We start from the raw sequence: 17,630 nt of genomic DNA on the forward strand, positions 1-17,630 counted from the left end.
AGGTACTGCCAAGTAACAGTTCTGCATCCCTTTAGTTCTGTGGGCCTCATCTGCGAAATAAAGGGTACTGAATCTGCTTCAGGCCTTCTTCAAGAGGCTTTGTTGGGGTGCCTGGGTATCCCCGGGGCTTGGGGTGAGATGGTCTAGTGAGGGACCTGTGGGAATAGTGATGGTATCATGTGGGGCTTTTCTAGGAATTGAAAAGTGAGACATTATTATTATTTGTGGATTTTTATTTATTACTAATGTTACTCCTTATGATCTTTCCAGGGCCAGAAAGGGGCTTCTCTGAACAGTGCTGTCTCCCCTGGGGTGTGCCAACTCTCTCCCCAACCAAAAAATACACTATGTCTGAGGCTCAGTTCGTAGGGAAAATGGTCAAGCGCATGACCCCACCCACCCCCCACGCCGCCCCCGAGCGCGGGGTGCTGGGAGGAGGGAATCGCAGGACGCGGGGATGGTATCAGATCTCCGAGGACCTAGCGGCGCGGCCGGCGCGGCCGGCGCGGCCAGCGCGGAGGAGGGGCCCCGAGTCCCGGGGGAGGGCGGTTCCGGGCGTTGTCAGCCGGTCCCGCCTCCCAAAGTCAAAGTCCCGCGCATAAAAGGGCTTAGCCAGGCGGTGGCAGCTGAGCTGTGAGCAGCAGCCGAGTCGGTGGCTTGGAGATCCGGAGCCGGTCGCGGACTCGCCGAGACACTCGCCGAGACACTCGCCGAGACACAGAGACCATCAGAGGTGAGGGAGCTGTGACCGGCTAGGACGGACCCCACCCGAACTCGCGGCGGGAGCGTGTGCCCCGGCACGGCCGTCCGCGTTTCTGGCCGCGGGCGTGTGTGCGTCTGTTCTGTGTCCCACACGTGAATGACGTGCGTGGGTCTGTGCGCGGGTCTCGGTTTTGCTCACATGGGTGTTTGGAAGCGCGCGTGTGACGGGGGTCGGGACGTGCCGGAGACTCGGGGCGGGGAGAAGGACACGCATACGAGGGATCCGTTGCCACGGTCCCCTCCCCTTGAAACTCGGCGGGGGCGAGGAAGGCGTGGACGGGGCGCGGCGGGCTCGCGGCGCGGGGATGGAGCCGCTGTCGGCGGAGGGCCGGCGGAGGCGGGAACGCCCAGCGCCGCAGCAGGTTCATCAGGGACCGGCTCCCGGGCGGCTCTCGGTTCCGCCCCTGCCCGGAGCTCCGAGGCCCGGGTCCCCGCCGCCGCCGCAGTGTCCGCCGCCCGGCTGGGCGTTGAGGTCAGCGCAGGCCGTGTCCCCAGCTGGGGAACAAGTCAGGACATGTCCCTTAAGGGACAGCGAGGGGGTGACTCACGGTGACAAGGAGAGTCCCGGGAACACCGCCGGGACTGCGGGACAGTTGTGCCCCAGAAGTTCCCGTCTTTGCTCCTCCGAAGTCTCTGTCCACCCCCCTCCCCCTCCTCAACACAGTGACCTATCGGGCTGGCACAGTGTGCTCCCAGGGAAGCGGGGACTCCGAGAGGTCCGGGACCCGGAGTCGCGTCCCTGCCCTGCGGACCTGGAGCCGTGGCCTTGCGCGCGGCCGGCTCGCCGCAGCCTGTCGGTTCGGGGAGCGCTGGAGTCCCACCCACCTCTCTTTCACCGCCTCCCCGAGACCCCGGCCCAGCCCGCCCTCCCGGCGGGGCGACGGACTAGGGGGTGGAGCGCAGTCGCGCCCTCGGAGCGACCGGCTGTGCGGTCCACGCCCCACGCCCCACGCCCGGGTGGGAGGCGGGGTGCTGGCTGAGCTTGGAGGGGTGAGGCTTCGCGGGCGCGACGCTGCTCTGTCCGCTGTCGCGGGGACGTGGGGCGTCCCGGCCCTAGTCCAGAATTCCCTCTCCCAGGGTGCAGGGCTGAGCCGAGCAGAAGGGCGGCCCTTCGGGCGCCGCCGCCCAGTCCCCGGCCCTCTGGGGACACTTCGCCCTTCTGCGGAAAAGAATCTTGGAACTGGGTTTGGCACTTTAGGTTGTCCAGGCAGCGCCCTACCTCTATGTCGCGTTTCGGGGAGGACTTTCGAGCGGTTTTGTTTTCTTTGCTTCCTTCTATTTTTATTTTCCAGGGATCTGACTCATCCCCTGCTTTGGGCGTGGAGATAAGGTGGAGGGACCAGATCACTGCGTGCCTGTGTGTGCGCGCGTGCGCGCGTGCGTGTGTGTGTGTGAGAGAGACAGCGATGGCGCGAGACCGCGCGGTTTCCCAACAGTGGCGGGGCTTTCGGAAGCCGAGCTGGGTCAGCATGACGTGTTCGCGGCCCCCGGTCCCCTCCCACTGCCGCCCTTTCCAGCTGAGAATGACGCGCAGTCAGAGTGGAAGCTAAGTTTTGGCGGGCAGGGAGTACTTTGCAGGAAACTGACTCATCACAACTCCCTCCTGCCGACCAAGGCTCTGCCCACGTACGCCCCCCCACCCGCGCGTGATTTCCTGGAGACTAGCGACCCCTTCCGGCCCAAAAGCGAACAGCACACACGCCTTCCCGCGGAATGCGACTTCACCCGCCGTCTTTCCCGCGGCTGCTCCTGGGCTCATCCCAGGTCGTTACCCACCACCCTCACTCTGCCCTCCAACGCCCCGTCAAAAGAGTACCCCATTGGTTCAACAGTGTTTACTGAGTGCTTACTATTTACTTGGGAATTAAAACTGGTTGAAGTCTGAGGCACTAAGACCAACGAATAAAGCTATTCTCAGTTACTTGTTTGTAGAACAAGGGTTTGTGTTTGTGAGTTTCCTCTGAGCTGGGGAGTTAAGATAATGGCGCAAGAGCAGATTTTGATGGGGCGCCTGTGAGTCATAAGGGAAGGGGTAGTAGAAGGAGAGAGGGTCCCTGCCTGGATTCTGATCCCATCTCCAGCTCCCAGAAGCGAAGGAATATCCAGCTTCCTGATAAAAAACCTTAGGGGAGCTCCTCCTCCTGCTCCAAGGCATGGAGACCTAGAATGTCCATTTCAGCACCCCATGTGTTCCCTCTTGTGTGCCCATCTGAGGAACCGCCAAATACTTGCTTAAATCCCCTTCAATTTGAAATTAAGTTGGTCTGGGGAGGGAGGGGCCTATTGACCTACATTTTGTAAAAGCTCTCCAAGTGATTCTGATGGGCCTTTCTGGTTAAGAAACCTCAAAATTAGTGAGGGAGTAGGGTTCAAATTCTGGGTGTGTGATGTATGAGCTGTGTGATCTTGGGAATGTTACTTAACTTTTCTGAGCCTTGGTTACCTCTTGTAAAAAAGAGCTGATACATCCACTTTTTAGGAAAATTAATACTTGTGAACTTCTTAGAACATCCCTGGCATATAAAAATATATTTAAAAAAATTCAATCCTTGCCCTAAAGACAGTGGGCAAAGGTAATTTGAAGGCTCTGCACTAACTTCTCTATGGGGCAGTGGCCTTTGACCATTTTTAGCTGTATGGTTTGGGGGCAAGTATCATGTTCAAAGTCCTGCCCTTTAAACTTGGTCTGAGGTCATCTGGTGCCTCCCCTCCCCTATCAGCTGAGACCTACGCTGCACTCATTGTGAGAGGTGGAGTGGGGAGCCGTAGGTGTGTCTTGGTTCCAGAGCTTCCCGCCCCAGGAGATCCCTCAGCAGAGCTTTGACCCTCAGAACTTCGAATCAGGACTTGTCCCTAGGAAAACCTAGTTAGTCCCTGCCAATGTCTTGCAGCCTCTCAGCCCTGGAGTCAGGCCAGAGCAGGGTGGGTGGATGCCAGTGCTCCCTTGGATTTCCCTCTCCTGAAGTGGGAGGAGAGGAACCGGGTAGACTGGCCGCCTTTGATTTTCTTGGCCTGCAAAACGGGTTTCTTGGATGCAAGCAACATGGGGCAGGGGCTTCAGGGCTGTCTAGACTTCAGATCACCTGATGGGTCTGGCAGGATGTGGCTAAGTCTGAGAGAAATCAAGGCTCTGCCCTGCCCTGCCCAGCTCCTCCTCAGCCCCAGGCCACTCGCCTGGTGACATCCTTGTGAAAGGCTCTGAGCCTACAGCACCTGTCAGCTGCTGTCTGAACGAGATGGTGGCCTGAGGGGAGGCTCAGCCAGAACTGCAGGCAGAGAGAAACAATAATACTTCTGTTTTCCAAGCACTTCTGTATACCAGGTGCTGCTCTCAGCACATTCCCTACTTGGTTAATCCTCCCATCTGTCCTCTGAGACATTTACTATTATTGTCTCCTTTTACAGATGAGGAAAATAGAGCCCAGAGAAGTTAAGCTACCTGTCCAGGGTCAGCCAGCAGAGCCTGAATCCCAACCCAGGCAGTCCTGCTCCATAACCCTGGCTCCTAACCACAAGATACAGCCTGTTGGCTCTGTTCCATCTGCCTCACCTAGAGGGTCTCCCTGACCAATTGCTTGATCATGCTACAACAGCCATGCTCTTTAAACTTTCACAAAACCCCAATTTACAGATGAGGAAATTAAGGCTCAGAAATATTAAGTGACTTTTTAAAGTTTAGATAGTAAGCTGCAAAGGTAGGACTAGATCCAGGTGTTTTTTACCCCGAAGTCCAGGGCACTTTTAAACGTTAGAACAGGGTTACCCAACATGGGCTTCTGGGTACAGGATTCAGGAGGCTGGAGGAGCTATCAGCCTGTCCATCCATTTGGGAACTGACCTCCTGGCCAAGGCTGGGAAACTGCCAGACTCACAGTTCACACGTACTTGGGGCATTCACACCCAGGAGGGACACCTCAGAGGTGGGAAAGTAAATTGATTTTAGCTGATAAAACCTAGTGGTAAACAGGCCTCTGATCCCTGCTATTGCAATAAACTGTTGACATAAACTTGCCCTTCAGTTGCCTGCTCTCCCAGTCACCCTGGGGTGCCATGCTGGCTGAACTCTCCCACCCAGTGTCTGCTGGTGGGAGATTGGGGGGTCTGTGGGAAGGAGGTGGTAGAGGATCAGCTGGGAAGGAGCTCACCCTCTCACCTCCTAGTCTGGTAGGAAGACCTCACCTGAGCATGACCTGGTAAGGGGACCCAATTTCCCGAGTGACCAGGGCCTTTCTTGTGTCTCAGCAGCAGGCGCCATGTCTGAGCCATCCCGGGATGCCCGCCCGATCCCCCGTGGCAGCAAGGTCTGCCGTCGCCTCTTTGGTCCAGTGGACAGTGAGCAGCTGCGTCGAGACCATGATGCGCTTATGGCCAGCTGCGTGCAGGAGGCCTGTGAGCGATGGAACTTCGACTTTGTCACTGAGACACCGCTGGAGGGCAACTTCACCTGGGAGCGTGTGTGGGGCCTGGGCCTGCCCAAGCTCTACCTGCCCTCAGGGCCTCGGGGGAGCCAGGACAACCTGGGAGGAGGCAAGCGACCCAGCAGCGCACCTGCCCTGCTGCAGGGGACAGCTCAGGAGGACCACGTGGACCTGTCGCTGTCCTGCACCCTTGTGCCTCGCTCCTCTGAGTGTCCTGAGGGGTCCCCAGGTGGGCCTAGCACCTCTCAGGGTCGAAAACGACGGCAGACCAGCATGACAGGTGAGGACAAATATAGGAAATGACACTGCAAGGGACCAAGACTCATAATTCATGGCGCAAGGGCTGACCTGTCTGGTCCAGTTGCTCGTTATGAGGGGGAAGCAGGCCCAGAGAGGGGAAGTGACTTGCCTGAGGTTGCACAGCAAGTCTGCAGCCAAGACCAGCTAACTATCGTTTATTGGGAACATTTATTAAATGCCAGGCCTTTCATTAAGTTTCTTAGGTGGATTTCATTTAGTCCTTATAGCAATCCATATGACATTCTTGCCACTCTTTTATAGACAAGGAAACAAGGTTCAGCGAGGTAGAGTGATTTTCCTAAGGTCGCACAGTGAACTTGCAATGAAGAGAAAACTAATGATAATTATTTTCTGGCTGCCATATCCAAATTTAACTCCCCTTCCCAGCCACCACCACACACACACACACACACACACACACACACACACACACACACACACTTCCTGTCCCTCTGCCCTGCCTATTTTGTTTGTTTTGGTACTTTTTACTGTCAACAACTACTTCCTTGTCTTGATATTGTCAACCTCCCTGATAGGATATTATCTCCATGAGAAAGCAATCTATATCTGTCTTGTTCATTGTTGAATCTCTCACACCTAGAATAGTGTCTGGCATATAGTAGGTGCTTGATAAATAATGAATGAGTGATGCTAACATTTGAGCACGTGCTGGGCCAGGCCCTAGACCAAAACCTTTATAAAGAGCATTTCATTTAATCCTTAGAGTAGCACACCAGCATTATCCTCATTTTACAGGTGAGGCTCAGTGAGATGCAGCCAAGAATCCCACAGCAAATTTGCAGCTGGGTCAGAACTAACAATAAGGATAATAATAATAGCTAACATTTGTATAGCCCAGGCATTGTGCAGAACACTTTTCACGGATGATCTGATGGTATCCTTAGAGCAGTGCTGTCCAGTAGAGCTCTGCAGTGATGCAAATATCCCGTGCCACTAGTCACACAGAGCTGTTGAGTACTTGACATGTGGCTAGTGTGACTAAGGAAATGAATTTTTTGTTTCATTTTATTTTAGTTAATTTAAATAACCACATAGGCCTGGCGGCTATGGTATTGGGCAGCTTGGCCTAGAGCAGGCCCGGGGGTGTAGGTCTCATTAGCCATCACATCTGTGCAGCAGGTTGCTCCGTAAACACCCTGGGAGATGGGGCGGAAGTTGCCAGAGTTCTTCCCTGTACTTGGCAATGTGTCCCTTTGGCTCTAGGAAGGGGTCCTGGCCCCTCTGCAGTTTGCCTTGGTTGGGAAGCTCTCTGTGCCCTCTTCCTCCTGGCCTGGCTGACTCTGTTCTTTCTCCTCAGATTTCTATCACTCCAAACACCGGCTGATCTTCTCCAAGAGGAAGCCCTAACCTGCCCACTGGAAGCCTCCTGCTCCTGGAAACACAGGCTCCTTGCAGGCCCACCCTACATCTTTTGCCTTCGTCCTTCAGTTTGTGTGTCTTAATTATTATGTCTGTTTTAATTTAAACTCCTCCTCGTGTACATAGTCGGCTTGTCACCACCCTCGCACGCGCCCCCCCCCCCCAGCAGCTGGCATTAGAATTATTTAAAGAAAACATTAGACAACAGAACAATAGACTTATTGCCTTACCAGGTATTTTTATTATGCAAAATTTTATTTAAAATCTCCTCTTTCTATGCTCTATTTCTTTTCTCCCTGAGGTCAGGTGGGGCCGGCATGACCCTCACCTGTGGGGTGGTGCTCTCTGGAGGGGCCTGGTTCCCTCTGTTCACTGTCTCGTGGACAATATGAAATTCTCCTTTTCTTCATTCTCAGACCCAAACTCCTTATAATTTGAGAAATAAAGAGATAGCACTTTGAAGAGGACCCAGCAGAGTAAGGACATCATCCAAACTTTGGAGTTTCCTGGTTTCCTCTAAGGTTGGGCAGGATGACCTTGAAGTGGGCATAGCCTGGAACAGGGCGGGGGACTGGCACCCTCCTGGCCCTTGATACCCGACTCTGTCCTGTGACAGCAAGGGGGAGGTAGGATTTGTAGCAAAGTGCCCACCTCCCCTCACTCCCCACAGGGGTGGCTCCCATCCTGTTGGCTTCCCCAGGACTTTTCTGGGAGCCCCAGGTGCCCCTCTTTTCCAGCTGGGCTCTCAATTCCCCTCTGCCCCTCTCCCCTCCTCCATGTCCTTTCCCTCAAGTCCCCTCTCAGCCTTGGGCAGCTGCTCTGGGGTACCTGTCCCCCAGTCAGTGGATTGGAAGGGAGGGACACACTAGAAGTAGGTTCCCCAGTTCTACCTCAGGCAGCTGGAACAGCGGGCACCCCATCCTCTCAGCTCTGGGGATAGGGGTCCTGGGTGGTCGGACAGGCCTCTCTGTGGGGATCTCTCTGTGACAGGGGTATACAGGTGGGGGAGCAGCTTTTTCCGGGAGGGAGAGTATGACACCAGCCCCTGGAATTCATCCAAGGACCTTCCCCATCTGTTCCACTCCTCCCCCATTTCATTGCACTTTGAATAGCAGCTGAACAAGAAGTCAGGTGTTTTAAACAGTGGGAGTAGAGGCTGTGGATCAGGCTTGCCAAGTGGGCTAATACGTGCCCGGGAGTTGTGAGTTATCTTTCCTGGTACTGAATATTGAGGCTCTAGAGCAGTGGTTCTCAACCTTCCTAATGCCGCGACCCTTTAATACAGTTCCTCATATTGTGGTGACCCCCAACCATAACTAAAGCATAGTGATTAATCACAGAAACAATATATAATTATATATGTGTTTTCTGATGGTCTTAGGTGAGCCTGTGAAAGGGTCGTTTGACCCACAAAGGGGTCGCGACCCACAGGTTGAGAACCGCTGCTCTAGAGGTACTGAAGCACTTAGAGGGTCTACCCCAAATGCCTTCCAGCTCCTGTAACATCCTGCCCCAAACTGTTTTCTCCTGGCTCCCCATGGGTCCTGGTTCTCCTGTCCTTACCTAGACTGTACATGCCTAAAGGGCAGGGACCACGTCCTGTATTACTCTGTGTCCTTCACAGCCCGTTTTCCCCCTCCCCCACCCACCCAGTGCTGGGTATACAGCAGGTGCTCAATAAATCAATAAATACTTCTTGGTGACTTGTAAATATGCCTTGTTATTTTTAAGAACAAGTAGGTGGAACTTTTTTTTTTAATACTTCTAAAAACTAAGCATTTAAATTTAAAAACTGCAGAAAGCTTAGCAAACAGAGGGCGATGAGACAAAAAAACAAACAAGAACAAAATAAAGCATCACTCTGCAAGGTCACCACTGTCGATATTTGGGTTTGTAAAGAACATATTGTAGCTTGATGTCATTACTCATCAGGGAAATGCAAATTAAAGCCACACCTACCAGAATGACTAAGATGAAAAAAACTGGCAATGCAAAGTGTTAACAAGGGTATGCAGCGACGGGAACTCATACCTTACTGGTGGAAATATATTTCAACTACTTTGGAAAGCTGGCAATATCTTCTAAAGATGCCTCCCCACCTGCCTACCTCATGACCCAGGAATTCTATTCCCACATTTGTTCTCAAGAGAAATGAGTTCAGACTTCCACCAAAATACTTGTTCACAGCAGCATTATTCTTAACAGACCCAAACTGGAAACAACCTAAATGTTCATAACAGAACAACAGATATATCAGTTGTGTATCTTTATATAGTGGAATGCTATACAAAGTTAAAAAAAGTATTGTTACATGCGTGTTCTGATGACTTGCTCATAATTAACCACCCCAAGACTTAGTGGCTTAACATAATAATCATTTATTTGCTCCTGATTATGCAATTTAGCCAAGAACTACTTTTCAAATGTTAAATCATTCTCTACTGTAGGACATAGCTTTGTTCCAGAACCCTAGTCTGCGATGAGGCTGTCCCAATAGGGTTATCCAGAGACCTCAGTCTGTTTATTTATCTCCCATGTAGATTTCTAGCACTGTGGGTTGTACTTGTCCCATAGCGTGGACCCATCACAGAGCCTTCTTGTGCTCTGGACTGCACTAAACATGGCAGCTTCCCAAGTCATCCAACAGATGGGCTGGAGCATTAACAAATGGGCCCCCCCAATCCAAATTGGCCCACCCAGGGCTATGTTTCTTTTTAGTGGTAGAATGTCCCCAGTATAATAACTTGTTCTTTCCCGTAAGAGGAATAGCCCAGCATGCCCCAGTTCATTGACCACTTAAAACTTAACTGGAATGATGTATCCCTTTCCTGATGTGGATTGGAAAGAATACATTGGCCATAATCCTAGATTCTTACAGTCAAAGGCTGGGCAGACTATTCTAGCAAAGTTACCATAGGTGACATAATGGCTGCAATTAGAGCTACCACGTGACTTCATTTGGCTGTTACAAAAGCTGTATGGGGTGGGTCGAATGGAGGATATGATTGGGCCACCCTGCATCCATTGAAAATAGGACTGATCTCTGCAATTCCACCTGGGATGTGTGGTACTGCTTCTGATTTACTAGCTTGATGAGTGGAACAGTTTTAGAGACTTCTACTTGGTTCTTCTTTCCATAAAGACTCTTATTTTATAGATTCAGGAAGCAGTGTGAGGGTTCTGCCATCTGCTAAGTCTATTCATCTCAATTTGCCCTTATGGGCTAGAAATAACCACAGACTGGGTCCACAGATCCACTGGACTCTGAGATGAACATGGGCAGGACTCCATATGTCCCCCTACTCTAAAATGAGGGTACAATGGTATTTTGGTGTCACCTGGAACCAGTGTAAGGTCAGACTATCCAATAGATCTCAAAAGATCTGGTCATTCCCTTTCCACACTGTATAGCTCTTCTGGTAAATAACAAGAGGGCACCTTGGGGGGAAGAACTGAGGAGACAGTTATATACTTACAGTGGCATTGTGTGTCTGGGCCTGAGCACTGTCTCAAACCTGGAAACCAGTGAGAGGTTGCCACTTTCTATCATGACAGCTGACAGCAGTCTCTGCTCTCCCCGCCCCCCTTGATCTGTTGTGGTTAAGTCAAGAAATATGCTCATTAAATGCTCATTTCTCTTACCCTGGGGGATACCACTGCCACAGGCCCTGCAGATCAAGGACCCCTGGCTCCCATTCAGGCTTTGTGCCCACCTTGCCTCTGATGATTCAGTGGCCCTACGTGGCCTCTGCTCCTCATGGATCTTAGTGTCTCTATTGACAGCGCCTGTGGACTCCATGGCAGCATCTCCTCGGCCGGCACTGAGCTCTTCTCACTAGTGCAGCCTTACTGCTTTGAGAAGAGAGGGACTTCTGGGCAGTGACCTGCGAGACAGTGAGCGGTGGATTCTCATGCAGGGGGTCCATGCCACCTTGTCCTCCTCTCTGAGCCTTCTATGCACTCTTCCAAGGCAGTTTCAGCATTGTCCCCTCAGTGACTGTAGACCGTCCCTGTGCCTAAGTTTTAAGCACCAGTTCAGCAGTGTATTAGGACCAGCTCAGAGGGCCTTGACAGGGTGTTCAATCCTGAATCAAGAGAGAGAGAGAGGCCTCCATAAACCCTGTCTTTATCTGGCCCTGTAGCCCTCCTCTCCCCAGCCGCAGTCCCACATCCCACGTCTCCTCCCACCTGTATTTCCCTGTTCTTACTGGTACACATCAGCCAGAACTGTAGCTCGTTTTGTAAATTATTTCCTCCAGTAGCAGGGATTGTACTTTCTGGCTTGGGCAATGCGGAGACTCAACTCTAATTATTGGTCTAGAGAAGGGGTGGGCAAAGCAGAGTTCAGGAGCCAGTGGCCTGTTTTGGTATAAAGTTTTACTGGAATGCAGACACACCCATTTGCTTACTTATTGTCCATGACTGTTTTTGCACTATTATTTTAAGTAACACAAAGGCAGACTTGAGTAGTTGCCACAGAGGCCACGTGGCCCAAATAAAAAAAGTCTGAAATATTTATTTTGTCCTTGAAGAAAACGTTTTCTGACTCTTGTCTATAGGAGTGAAGGGAGGTGGGATGAAACTTGAGGAAGATAGGTATCACGTTGTGAAGCATCCAAGTGAATCCTTTGTGTGGATTCAGGAAATGGGAGAGAATTCTACTTTAGGAAGGAGGGGGCACTTCTGCAGGCCTGGTGGGCTCAGGGAAAGCTGAGGGTCCAAGGTTCTCAAGGGCATACACCCAAGTATCTCCAATCCAGGCCACATTGCCCAACCCTCTCCCTCTGACTGGGGCTGTGCATTCAGTCTCTCTTGTAGCTTCACCACCTTTATAGTCAAATTCTGAAGTTTCTTATCAGCACCGCCTGCCTGTGGGCCACAGGAGCTGAGGGCGATAGAAGGCTCTCTGGGGTTCTTGAGTCTCCCACAACTTGCCCTGGGTTAAGCCTGTCATTCTCTTTCTTCAAGACCTCTAGGGCAGTTGATAAAAGCCAACCAGCTCCGCAATCCTCATAGTTAACACTGCCCATCTCTTTCGAGGGTTCGACCTATTGGCTAGGTCAGCGTTGCCACGGAATTCCACGCGCAGCTCACCCCAACCCACCTCACACAGCGGAGTCTGGTCATTGTGATGCAGCAGCCTGCCTGGAAGAGCGTCACCCTCCTTACCACTGGCCGTCAGGTCCCCATGGGCATCTCATTGGCGAGAGCTCCATTTTCAGAAGCCCACCTGCCATTTCTGGTACCAACAGTCCCTGATTGTTTTCCCTCTCGAAAGCTACCTGAGACAAGGACTTGTGTGCAGGTGCTCACTTGGAGACTTCGAGGAAGGAAAAGAAAAGCCACAGATAGTGCCGCTGAGCAAGTTCTGCTGTGTGTGGCTGGGACCTACACCCTCTCTGGGGTCTGATGAGGCCACGTGGAACGTGCCCTGGAGTTGTCCATTGCTGCTGAGGGCTGCCGCCACGGTCAATCAAACTCAGTTTTTCTCACAGATGAAGCCAGTTCCCGAGATGCTGAAGAAAACCAGAAGGATGCAAGCATTCGAGGAAGGAAGCTGCATCCTGCCAGGAATTAGCTACTAAGCTCCAAGTGAACACAGATATGGCCGTGGGGGGCGGGGCAAACGGCTGCTGTAAACCCTTCCGCCAGCCTAGTGCTCAGTCCCGCATGTCGGCAAAAGTCATTGGGGCTTTACCCTCTCACACCCAGCCCACAGAAATGGGAGCTCCATGAGGGCAGGTCTTTGCCTATTTTGTTTACTGCTATATCCCAATAACTAGAAAGTGTCTGGCACTTATTAGGTACTCAATAAGTATTTGTCAATTGATTTACCAAGGCTTGAATTTCCTTCCCGACCTGAGCACTTATCTCTCAAACCCCAACCCACACTCAATCCCCGACCCTACCCGCACCCACCCAGCACCCCGTCGCTGGTCACTGCTTCTCACCCCCTGACAGTCTGGCATATGAGCAGGCCATCTGCAAATTGGCAAGATCACAAAGATAACAACTGCCAATCTTGATTAGCATCTGCCTAACATGGTTTCAAATGTTTGATATGATTTATAGCATTGAATCCTTACAACGTCCCTACAAGGTGGGCAACAAGCCCTTACGTCACTTGCCTGAGGTTACGCCCCTAGGAGGTGGTGGGGAGCCAGGATATTCACCCTGATGACTGAGGTCTTACTGCCTGCTCAGGAAACCAGAAAGGGGAAGTGCCTCACCCAGGGCCACCACCACGGTGACAATTCTAAGAGGAGGCTTGGGGGAACCTATCTTCTTTGGTGCCCCTTTGTGGTCTTTGCTATAACTTGGGGTTTTCTCAGTCTTCTGTAAAGTGTCCTACGTGGTTGCAACTTCAAAACAAACTCCTTTGAGAGCCAGCAGCGGGAGGCAGGGGGACCCAGGCCTCCCAGTTTGAACCCAGTGCTTGCCACCAGACCCCAGAACAGAGAGTATTCTCCTTCGGGGTTTACTAGACGGCGAAGGGAATTCAAGTATCTTTATGGAATTGAGAATTCGTGAGTGCAAAAACTTTCCCATTCATAAAATGGTCTCACTGTCTTTGATCTTTGTTCATTAATTCAGTTTTTGTAAAATGTGGTTTCTGAGCTCAGAGTTTTTAAGTCCAGTGACACTGTATTTGAAAATTAGCTCCACGGTTCCCAAAAAGGCCTGGATCTAACTTTTTTGTTAGTACTACTCAGTTGTCCAGTTATGGCTCAGGGCCGGTTTCTCCGCTGGGGCTGGTGTAGAGGGTGAAGCCAGGCTGAACACTCCAGGGTTGTGGCTAACCCCCCCTCCCCCTCCCCCCACTTCTCTGTGCTGGTGGTCGGGGAGGGACAAGTGTACTGAGGCTGCCTTGAGATCCTGGAGGCTTAGTCTTAAAAATCTAATTTCGCTCTGTTCAAAGAGAAGTGGAGAGAGTCCCTCACTGGAGAGAAAAAAATCCTGGATTTTTTACATTTGTCCAAATTCAGCAGCAAAAACTGTTGGCCTCACTTTCAGAATACATCCAGAGTTCAGTCCCCTCTTCATCACCTCCACCGCTGCCCTCCTGGCCCAAGGCATCACTTCGTGTCTGGGTTACTTTAACAGCTTGCTTCTGTGTTTGCCTGGTACAGTCTATTCTCCACAGTGAAAGCAGCCAGAGGGATTCTTTTAAAACCTACATTGGATCATGTCACCCTCCAATGGATTCCATCTCACTTAAAGTAAAACCAGGTTCTTTTCCTCTCTTTTCCCATTTTAAAATTTTATTTATTTATTTATTTATTTAAATATGCTTTATTGATTATGCTGTTACAGTTGTCACAATTTCTTTTCCCTTTGTTCCCCTCCACCCAGTGACTCCCTTCCCTCCAGTTGCTCCCCCCCTTAGTCCATGCCCATTGGTTGTGCATGTAGTTCTTCTCAACATCTTCCTATCTATTCCCTCCCACTATGCTTCTTAATTCCTGTACCATCTCCCTCCCTTTTCCCCCTTCCCCCTCCCCGCTAATCTCCCCTCAATATGTTCCCCATACCTATAATTCTTTTCCCACTCTCGTTGCCTACTTAGTTTGCCTTTGTTTCAGTTCCCTAGCTTCTGTTGTTGGTTGTTGTGATACAGTTTTCATTTTAATGTTCATAGTTTTGATCCTCTTTCTCCTAAACAAGTCCCTTTAACATTTCATATAGGAGTTGTTTGGATCTGATGAACTCCTTCAGTTTTACTTTGTCCTGGAAGCACTTTCTCAGCCCTTCTATTCTGAATGACAGTGTCGCTGGATAGAGCACTCATGGTTGTAGGTTTTTGCTTTTCATTCCTTTGAATATTTCTTACCAGTCCCTTCTTGCCTGCAGAGTTTCTTTTGAGAAATCAGCTGAGAGTCTTATTGGGACCCCTTTGTATGTAATTCTCTTCTTCTCTCTTGCTGCTTTTAAGGTTCTCTCTTTAGCCTTAATTTTTTTGACATTTTGATTATAATGTGTCTTGGTGTGGTTCTCCCTGGGTCCAGTTTTTTTGGAACTCTCTGGGCTTCCTGGACCTGTAAGTCTATTTCCTTCCCCAAGTTAGGGAAGTTCTGCTTCTTTATTTTTTAACATAACTTTTCAATTAATAGTTCTTCTTCACCTTTTGGCAACCCTATGATTCGGAGGTTGGCCCGCTTACGGCTGTCCCACAGGTTTCTAAGCTTCTCCTCATTTTCTCACTTTTAGTTTCCTCTTTCTGCACTGGTCGACTGTTCATTCCTTCCCTGTGTTCCGATTTGCTGATTTGATCCCTGGTTTTCTTTCCCTCACCACTTGTTTTGTATGTGTTTTTGTTCATTTCAGCAGAACTAGCCTTCATTCCTTCCCCGTCTTGTTTAAGATCTGCTGTTAGATCTGTAAGCATTCGTATAACCAAAGCTCTGAACTGTGCCTCAGAAAGATTTTCTATCTGCTGCTTAGTTAGATCTCTATCATAATCCGTGCCATCCTGACAGTTTTGTGTTTACCTTTGCTTCCTGGGCGGGGTTGTTACATCTCCTACGCTATCGGGGTCGGAGCCCTGTGCATTCATCACTACTAAGCAACCCTTCTCACCACACTGTGGTGTTTTGTGTGGGGATGGGGATCCAAAATGGATTCTTGCCATTCACTCTCTGTTGAGAGACGAGGAGCCTCCTCCTCCTTCCCCAACCCTCTGGGTCTCACAGTCCGAGGCAATGGGGATCTGCATTCCCTGGTGTTGGAATCGTGAGCTGATGGGTATGGTCTTCAGCTCGGGATGCTCCCCAGGTGCTTCTCACCTCCCCTTAAACATGGGTGTCTGTGCGATGAGGAGATAGCCAACCTAACAGACGCAGAATTCAAAACACTGGTGCTCACAGGCTTGACAGATATGCTTGAGTGCGGCAAACGCAAAAGAGAAGTGAAGGCTATGCTAAGTGAAACGAAGGAAAATCCACACAAAACCAATGGTGAAGAGAAGGAAATCAGGGTTCAGATCAATGATTTGGAACATAAGAAGAAAAAAACAGTCAACCAGTGCAGAATGAAGAAGCAAGAATTGAAAAAAATGAGAAAAACTTCCCAAATTTTGCGAAGGAGATGGACATACAGGTCCGGGAAGCATGAAGTTCCCGGGCAAGCTGGACTCAGGTGGGACAACACCAGGACACATCATGTTTGAGATGCCCAAGCTGAAAGATAAAGAGAGTCCTGGAGACAGCAAGAGAGAGGCGGAGAGTTGCCTACAGGGGGATACCTATAGGCTGATTTTTCAGAGGATACTTTGCAGGCAGGAAGGGACTGGCAAGTAGTATTCAATGTGATGAAAGGCAGCCTGCAACCAGGATTACTGTATCCAGCAAGGCTACCATTTGGAATGGAAGGGCAGATGAAGTGCTTCCCAGACAAGGTGAAGAAGCTAAAGGAGTTCATCATCACCAAGCCATTATTATATGAAATGTCAAAGGGATTTACTTAAGGAAAAGAAGATCAAAACTATGAACATTAAAATGACAACAGACTCACAACTATCAACAACTGAATCTAAAAAATAAAAACAAAATCAAACTAAGCAAACCAGAATAGGAACAGAATCATAGGTATGAGGATCATTTGGAGGGTTAGCAGCTGGGAGGTGGGAGGGGGAGAAATGGGGAAATGGTGCAGGGAAGTTAAAAATAATACAGGAAAGGGTGAAACCAAAGAACTTATATGCATGACCCATGGACATGAACTAAGGGAGGTGGGATTGCTGGAGGGAAGAGGGGTACTGGGCAGAAGGGAGCAAAGGGGGAAAAATTGGAACTACTGTAACAACATAATCAATCCAATATACTTAAGAAAAATTGCCCCATGATTCCTTATGGCATTTGTTCAAACACACACAAAAGTAGAGAGAAGAATAGAGTGAGCCGGTGGCTCCCCACCAACTTCAGCAGCACTCAGACCGGGGCAAGGGGCAGTGTTACTCCATCTATGCCCCACCCACTCCCCCATCCCTTGATTATTTTGAAATATATTCCAAACAACTTAATTGCATAATTTAGTTAATGCTTACATTTTTTACCTGTATGAAATTATTTTAGATTAAAGCTCCAGTTTGTTTTTTTTTAAACATTGAACCAATTCTCCCAGTGGTTTATTGAGTAAACCATCTGTCTCACTGATCTGAAATAATACCTTTATTATACATGAAATTCCCATCTATATATTTGAGTTTATTCCTGTCTATTCTTTATTCTGTCCCACTGATTCATCCATTTACATTCATGTTTCAGTACCATATTATTCTGATAGTTGTAGCTCTACAATGTATTTTGGTGTTAGGTTAGACTATTCTCTAAAAGATGATTTAGCTGTAAGCTTGGTATTCCAAGACACTGCCTGAGAGTGAGCACCTGAGGGAAGGCATGGTGTGCCATTTTACAGCCAGTGGTAGCCATAACTGTGTGCATCAACACCGTGGCTGGGATAAGGCATGGCATCACTGTGGCAACCAGAGAGTGGGGTCCAATTTCTGGCTTTGCCACTGAGAGCTGGGTGACCTTGGACAGTCCACATCACCCTTTGGAGCCTCTGATTGGAAGGACCTCCCTCCCAGCTGTAGCATTCCCCAGTTCCAGGATTCTAGGCAAGGGGGCCTCAGGAGAACCAGAAAAAATTGTGAAAGGATGATCAGTGGCCACTTCTACAGGAAGCCTCAGAAATTAACACAGGAGATTGGGTTGCTGGGGAACGGAAGAGTGATTAAGCAAGAGACAAGACTGTTAACAGTTCCAGAGCTAG

At 50.0% G+C, this 17,630-nt stretch overlaps 1 protein-coding gene across 2 annotated transcripts; it reads left to right on the top strand.

Annotated features, from left to right (window-relative positions):
* The first annotated feature begins 642 nt into the window (after window positions 1–642).
* On the top strand, window positions 643–8,571 carry CDKN1A (cyclin dependent kinase inhibitor 1A). Of its 2 annotated transcripts, none has more exons than XM_090282310.1 (3): window positions 643–733; window positions 5,005–5,460; window positions 6,799–8,571. In XM_090282310.1, the coding sequence occupies exons 2-3, from the start codon at window positions 5,016–5,018 to the stop codon at window positions 6,846–6,848; spliced, it is 495 nt and encodes a 164-aa protein (XP_090138436.1). In that variant the 5' UTR covers window positions 643–733; window positions 5,005–5,015; the 3' UTR covers window positions 6,849–8,571. The 2 variants fall into 2 exon arrangements, with proteins under 2 accessions (XP_090138436.1, XP_090138435.1); XM_090282309.1 differs by having other exon boundaries at window positions 699–733; window positions 5,008–5,460.
* The last annotated feature ends 9,059 nt before the right edge of the window (window positions 8,572–17,630 follow it).

This window comes from Furipterus horrens, unplaced genomic scaffold (genome assembly GCF_987537825.1).
Source record: "Furipterus horrens unplaced genomic scaffold, mFurHor1.1.pri manual_scaffold_6, whole genome shotgun sequence".
In the NCBI taxonomy this organism is placed as follows: Eukaryota; Metazoa; Chordata; class Mammalia; order Chiroptera; family Furipteridae; genus Furipterus; species Furipterus horrens.

Bases quoted from the DNA above. Each gene is read 5' to 3' on its own strand.
- CDKN1A (XM_090282310.1), top strand. From the start codon at position 5,016: ATGTCTGAGCCATCCCGGGATGCCCGCCCGATCCCCCGTGGCAGCAAG. The intron at 5,461-6,798 runs GTGAGGACAAAT...CTTTCTCCTCAG, and splicing joins ACGGCAGACCAGCATGACAG to ATTTCTATCACTCCAAACAC.